General features: G+C 38.6%; 1 protein-coding gene across 1 annotated transcript; it reads left to right on the top strand.

The window, feature by feature from the left end:
• Positions 1-3,624: 3,624 nt before the first annotated feature.
• On the top strand, positions 3,625-5,500 carry LOC101293076. Its single transcript, XM_004293967.1, has 3 exons — positions 3,625-3,906; positions 4,017-4,233; positions 4,810-5,500. Exons 1-3 carry the CDS (start codon positions 3,676-3,678, stop codon positions 5,244-5,246), a joined length of 885 nt encoding a protein of 294 aa, XP_004294015.1. The 5' UTR covers positions 3,625-3,675; the 3' UTR covers positions 5,247-5,500.
• The last annotated feature ends 1,903 nt before the right edge of the window (positions 5,501-7,403 follow it).

Genomic DNA, 7,403 nt, shown 5'->3' with positions numbered 1-7,403 from the left:
CCCGGACAAAGAAACAAGAGTGATCCAACATACTCTTGACCCGCGAATAAAATTCCGGGATTTTGGTACCTGCACACACAAAATCCCAAGCATAGAATGGAGATGGAGAAGGGAGGAAAGGATTTTATCCTCTCCGAGTTATTGAACTTGGAAGAGTTTAAGGTTTCAAAACATACCTTTCTAAAGGCTGCCGAGAGGAGAAATAACGTTTCGCCTACTTATACTTCGAATTTGGGGCTGAAAATTTGACAGGAGGAGCAGCTCTGGATAGGGAAGCTTCTGTCAAAATTTCAGGTTGATCGGAGCAAGGGAAGGTGGTGAACCGGTGGTCGGTAGCGGCGGCGGTCTGGAATTTTCCGGCGGCCAGTTCGGAGACTTTCCGGCCGGTTCTCAGGGTGAGGTCGGCGGCGTTAGATCCGTGACGGAAAGAGCTTTCTGGGGATATAAAATTCCGGCGGAGGGCAGTCGGAATTTTGGTCGGAAATCGGGAAAAACAAGGCTGCCCGATTTTAGGGTTTTGGTTTTTAGGGTTTGGAAAAAAAATAGTGGGCTATTGGCTCTAGGGTTAGAACAAAGTGCATGATAACGTGATAAAGGATAAAGTGTAGAGACAAAGAGATAGCAAGAGAGTCATCATCTTATTCATTGATATGAGCCTTTTATATAGGGAATTACACAATACCAATATGGTAAGGATATGAATACATAGATCTAGTCTAACTACATATCCTATTGGCATAAGGCCAAGGCACACATAGAGAATATCCTAGAACAATAAATATATTATTTTATTTGCCATGTCCAAGCCGTGTTGAAAACTCAGTTTTTGAGTTATACTGTATCGTAGCCAGTTTTTGAGCCGTGTGTACCAAAAGTGTCTTTCTTATTGCCATGCATGTTGTTCTGTGAGTCATTATCATGGTGAACTTCTAGCTTCTCCATGAGCGATGCAATTTCTACGTCATTCTCTTCAATGGTCTTTTGGTGCTTCTCTATCGTTTCAGTCAACTGAGCTATTTGGGCTGCTTGTTTTTCCACGGTTGTGACTCCAATCACCATGGCTTGCATAGTGTAAGGGTCGTCTTCTAGAATCGCTTCATTTTTATAGTCAAGAGGCAATTCCATGTGTGAACCTATCTCCGAATCAACTTCGACCGCGAGCGAGGGAGAATGTTTTCTTGAGTTCCCGAATGACGTTGAACGTCTTTGCTTAATGAGGTTTGCCCCCATTGTCGTCAAGGCGGTGATCGGCTGAAGCGACTTCGAGGCATGAAGGTCGAATGTAGCGAGTTGAAATGACTCACTATGAGCAGCATGACGGCTAAGGTTTCTACGGATTTTCATTGTAGCTACCGTGTTGGTCTTGTTTGTCGATTTGATTTGCGCCATCTTTGATTCCATGTGATGAGGATGACGAGATCGTTAGAGAAAGTGATGAGAGGCAGAGATGGTCCCACTGGGCGTGCCATTTTGTAAACACGTAAATTCTTGTAACAAATGACAGAAAGACACGTGTATAAAGCATAATATAATTTTATTGATATAAATGCGGGTTACAAATCTTTGTAAACTCCTCTGATTCTATCTCCGAATATGAATTTGACTCAAGGGTGACAAACACTTGTTCTTGAGACGTAAGGGGTCCGGAGAATTGATCACGTGACAAGTGTTTGAGATTTGGATTTGGCGAAGAACTGGCTATTTGGGAGTTTGATAGTTCTTCGGGGATTTTTTAGACTTCTGAGTTCTCGAGAGTGATTTTTCTCTCTGTAGGCGGAAGTCCTTCTCTTAATATGAGAGGAGGTACCGGTATTTATAGTGGTGATGTTCCTCCATAAATGGAATGCATTGAAATCACCACTTTAATTTTATTTCCTTAATGATATAATTAAATCAATCACTTTTGATTAATTGATTCAATTATTCAATTTACCATAATTAAATCAATCAGTCTTAATTAATCGATTTAATTATGACCGATAAGGTGTTTCACCAATTTGATTAAATGTCCAACTTCCTATTCGATAATTTAATTGATATCTGATTATCGATTGACATTTAATATTTGATTTTATTCGGGATTGATGATTTTGTTGTCGATCGACCATTCACACGTCGTCACGTGTCAATTCCAACGACTTTTCAACTTTGCCAACTCATGAGCCACGTATGCAATTTGTCGGGCTCATGCGTCGTCCACATAATTTAATGATTATTATTCTTATTAAATTTTATGTGTCTACAGCCGTGTCGCATCGTGTCGTATCGCCATGTCCGTGTCCGTTTCCGTGCAACATAGTTCATGTACTTCTGTACTTGATACAAAATGCATTTTAATCAATGTTGATTCTTTCTCTCACCAGTGGGTTGCAAAAGCTATTTTTAATGATGGATATTAATGTCCAATAGTGTATTATAATTTCTAGATGTCTCTAATTTTTGTATGTAGCCAACACATGACTCACCACAAATTCTAATACTGATCGGAAAAAATACATTATTCTGGAGGAAAATGTTTGTGGAGTGAAAAGATTTGGGGAGAGAAAACATGAAAAGACAATTCTACCTATGAAAAAAGTCCAACTTAACGGTGTCAATCACGGAGGGAGTAATATTAGATGAGTTTAAATGTTGAGATATCATTATCATAGTTTTCAAAATTGAGATGTTAAAATGATGAATGAGTTTAACTTGTAGCACATACATTATTCTGGAGGGAAATGTTTGTGGAGTGAAAAGATTTGAGGAGAGAAAACATTGAAAAACAATTTTACCCATGACTAAAGTCCAACTTAACGATGTCAATCACGAAGAAAAGTAATATTAGATTGAGTTTAAATGTTGAGGTATCATTATCATAGTTTTCAAAATTGAGATATTAAAATGATGAATGAGCTTAACTTGAAGCACCATTTAAAAAATTTTCTCAATTCGATCACGACAGACTTATACGAACATAGACGCATTATTGTTGTGCATGCTTCAAAATAATTGGGTATTCTAATGACCAAAATGCCCCTCACCCACCACCACGTCCACCGTCGCCTCGCCAACCTCGTTCCGTCCTCATCCGGAAACTAGTGAAAGAGATATGATTGGCCGAGGCCCGGGCGCCGCGTATCTTAATCCGATACTACGCACCTCCATAATGTTGGGTAGGTTGCTGGACACGTAGGCCCCATAACCGGATAAACCCCATAGATCCAACGGCTGAAGCTGGATCCAACGGTTGAAACTGCTCCATGTTGCAGCATCAAAGCTAATCATTCCTCCTGTCGAGGCCCCACCCACTCATATTTCATGAACAAAAAAAAAGTTTATTAGTTTTTAAAGGGAAGGTGGATATACTCGAATATCCAGATAGACCGGTCCAGAAACGCCAGCAAAACTGTTGCAATTATTGGACCTGAGTGACGTGGATCCTCGTCGACCCGGTCCATGTTAACCAAGAACACCAACCCGGTTCGATTTTACGTCTTCCAATGATATCTATCCACGTCATGCGCGCGGCGGGAGGTTTTGCCCGTGTAAGGCCTTGGGGGGCCCTACCATAATCCAAACAGTGGGTTTTCATTACCAGCTAGTGCTATGTTTCTATATATACGTGTGAAAACCCACATGGTTCTTGCCAAATTAATCACACCATTTGTGTAGTAAAGCACCCTAGTCCAAAATATGGCCAGAATTCCGGCGAGCACTGCACGGGAGCTGTTGGCAGCGAGCTTCTCCGGCATGGTTTTCGGGTTTCTCGAAGACGGAGGTCAAGAGTTTGAGCAGAGTTGTAGCAGCAGCGATGGGAGTAGTCAAGAAACTGAGGCAATGTTTGACATGGAGGATGATCAAGAGGATGCCGGAGAGGACGAGAAGGATAAGAAGTTTTGGGAGAACCAGAACCAGATTTTACAGGTAATTATCTACTATGTTCTTGAATTTCTGATGCAGTACTAAGCTACTAACGTTGTGAAATGGGTCGACGAGTATATAATAACTGATTGTTGTTGTGATCTGTGTTGCAGGCGACGTTGTGCAGGACTAGTTCTCTAGAGACGAAGATTAGGAGCGTGACGAAGGTTGCGGTGAAGGAGTCGGGGGAAGCCGTGTGCGGTTGTGGGAAGGAGTCGAGTGGTTGCCGGAGTTGCCTTATGAGGGAAGTTTCTGGCAGGCTTTGCAATGCTGGTTACAACAGTGCCATATGCAAGTCCCAGTGGAGGAGTTCGCCGGATATTCCTTCAGGTGAGAAAACCGGCCCCGATCGCCGTATATATATTGATCGAGTTAATGGCTTATTTGATTAGTTAATTAGGCATGATCACGTAACTCCGGCCCTCCTTTGTTAATTGTCATTATGCCTTGATCATCTTCCATCTTTCTCAATTAAGCATCTTGATTTCCTATTTTTATTATAATAATAAGGATGATCGATGGAGATAATTGAGAAAGATGAAGATGATTAAGACGTAATCTTAATTTATTAACAAATAAACGAGGGAATAATACATATATCCTAATCTCATATATCCTGTTTCTTTTGACCGAGCATGATCTGTTTTGACCATCTTTCTAGCTAGCTAGATTAGTATTCAAATCTGCAGACATCTAACATCTCTATAATAATGATTTAAGTCCAACCAGTTCTTCTCTTTTTCTAAAACAAATAAAAAGATCATTGTGAATCTTTGATCATCAATAAACCAAACCAAACCAAACTTATTGAATAATGGCCTGATATATACAAATATATGAGTACCAGCTTGCTTGGTTATATTATAAGATACTTATTAGCTAGGCTTGTGTTTTCTCTGTGTTCAGGAGAGCACACATTTTTGGATGTAGTGGACAATTCAAGCTCCAGAAAAGGAGAGGTGAGGGTGATCATAGAACTCAACTTCAGAGCCGAGTTTGAGATGGCGAGAGCAAACGATGAATACAACAGATTGGTGAAACGACTACCCGAAATCTTCGTCGGCAAGGTCGAGAGACTTCAAAACTTGATCAAGATTTTGTGTTCGGCTGCCAAGAAGTGTATGAAGGAGAAGAAAATGCATATGGGGCCGTGGAGAAAGCAGAAGTACATGCAAGCTAAATGGCTTGGTGCGTGCAAGAGAACGATCGCGACGTCAACACCGCCGTTGTCAGTGGGGCAATCGGAGCGGCTGCGTCTCAGGCCGAAGGCATCGATGCTAACTGTTGATTTGCTAGGGGAGATGATGCCTAATATGCATTGTGCAGCTGTTGCAGTTGTGTGAATTCTTAACCAGCGTTTCGTTCATGATCGATCTTTTTGCTGATGACTACAAGAAATTAAGTCGGATTTTGATCGAGTAGCAGTCTTGGTCTGTTTGTATGTACATAATATTTATAGGAAAAAGAGTGATTAATCATATTGTAATCCTTAAATAAGGTTTTTGATGTAGAACGAGAATGGGTCAAATTTAGACAGAAAAATAAAATAAAAGTCAGGAAGTGACGAATAATCAAAAAGAATGATTTGAAGACCGGTAATTTTCGTGTTAAGAAGTTGCTAGCCGCTAGAATATTCAAGAATATGTTATTTTGGACTTTTCGTGTTTGTCGCGTAAAATTAATTAATTCTGATTTGAAGTAACTTTTAGCCAGAATGTCCATTTGGAATCAACGAGAAGAATTTATTTATCCATTTGGAATCCACGAGAAAAATCTATTAATCCAAGAGAGAATTTGGAATCCACCAAAAGAATTTAAGATAACTCAAATGTTTTATAAATATCAAAAGCTGACCACTACAACTGATAAATGGTCCTTATATATGAGTAAATAAACCCTAGGGCAACTAACAACCAAACATAAAAGCCCATTAGGTTAAAAGAAAACTAAATCCAAAATAAACTAGAAAACCTAAAATAATATTGAATGCCGAATCGGATTAACAAAACGATATCTTTTGGCCTAAATTTGACAGGGCTCATTAAAGTGAGTCTTGTAGATCTCGTCATTCCTATTCCGGAAATGTATCATGTATCCCAAACAGATATTCTGGCCAAAAGTTACTTCAAATCAGAATTAATAGATTTTGCGCGACAAACCCGAAAAGTCTAAAACAACATCTTCTTGAATATTCCAGCGGCTATATATTAACCTCTTAACACGAGAATTACCGATCTTCAAATCATTTTTTTAATTATTCGTCGCTTTCTGACTTTTATTTTTTCTGTCTAAATTTGACTCATTCTCATTCTACATCAGTTTTGATCTTAAAACAAAATATCTTCATTCTTTGTTTAGTTTTCGTCGTTTAACTATTATACTTAAATTAATTTTGTCATCACTAAAACAAGTCTATCTAGGCTAGTTTTAAAGGTGCAATTTTTTTTTTTATAATTTTTTTTTTTTTTTAAGGTTTGGAACCCATAATTATTTCACGTAGGAATCAATTTCCACTTTGATACGCTCATTTATATATACAAGAAGGGGAACAAATGAGTAATGCATAATCTGAATATCTCATACAGTTTACAACCATAAAAGTCTTTATCTTTCAATAAACTAAAAACATAATAGGGGACACAAGTATACAACTTGATAATAAATGGGTACGTACATGATTATAACTAAATTCTCCCATCGCACCCTTATATTCCCAAATTCCCGATGCTTCTCCAAATCCCACTACCACTTAATTGTACATGAATACAAGATTAAAACCACAATCCCTCCGCTCCCAAATTACTAATTCGAGAATAATAGAAAAATTGAAAAGTCTGATTGGAGAATATATAGCAGAAAAAACAAATTCAAGATTCATAAATTAATATGAACTGAGATGAGCGAGAAATGAGAAAAGGAGAAGTGGATCGGCTGTGTCACAGTGAAGAATAGAACAACGAAGAGTTGCATTCTAATTTTTTTTCTTTTTTTCCTGGTTTAAGCATCTGCCCATATATACCTCTACTTTTTCCCCTAAAAAATTGTCTAGGCTTGAGCCCTATGAGTGTATCCCCCCTGCTAGCACCGGCGGAGGTACATAGAGATCGAAGGGTGCCATGGCGCCCCACCCCCCCCCCCCCCCTTCCCGATTTATGATTTTATCTGCATTTGGTGTTTGGAGTCTAGCTAGTTTAGAAGTTTTAGCTATGTTAACACCCTCCCAGTTCTCTAGATTGGTTTGGTTTACTAATAAAAATAATAAAAACTTTCTCTTTCTAAGAAAATTAGCTGTTTAGTCCAATAAAGAATAAGAAAAACTTTATATTAATCTATTCCTAATACAATTATACTTCTACCTCACCCTACCAATTAACATTGTCTTCTATAAATAATCAAACGCATAGCAGCATATTCGTACAAATATGTTCAAAATCAGTTGAGAGACTACAAATTAATACATCTTCTTGATATGCATCGAATCTATAGAGTTTGATTATTGA

The sequence above is a fragment of the Fragaria vesca genome, linkage group LG3 (genome assembly GCF_000184155.1).
Source record: "Fragaria vesca subsp. vesca linkage group LG3, FraVesHawaii_1.0, whole genome shotgun sequence".
Classification (NCBI taxonomy): Eukaryota; Viridiplantae; Streptophyta; class Magnoliopsida; order Rosales; family Rosaceae; genus Fragaria; species Fragaria vesca.
This window is presented reverse-complemented; position numbering and strand designations above follow the sequence as displayed.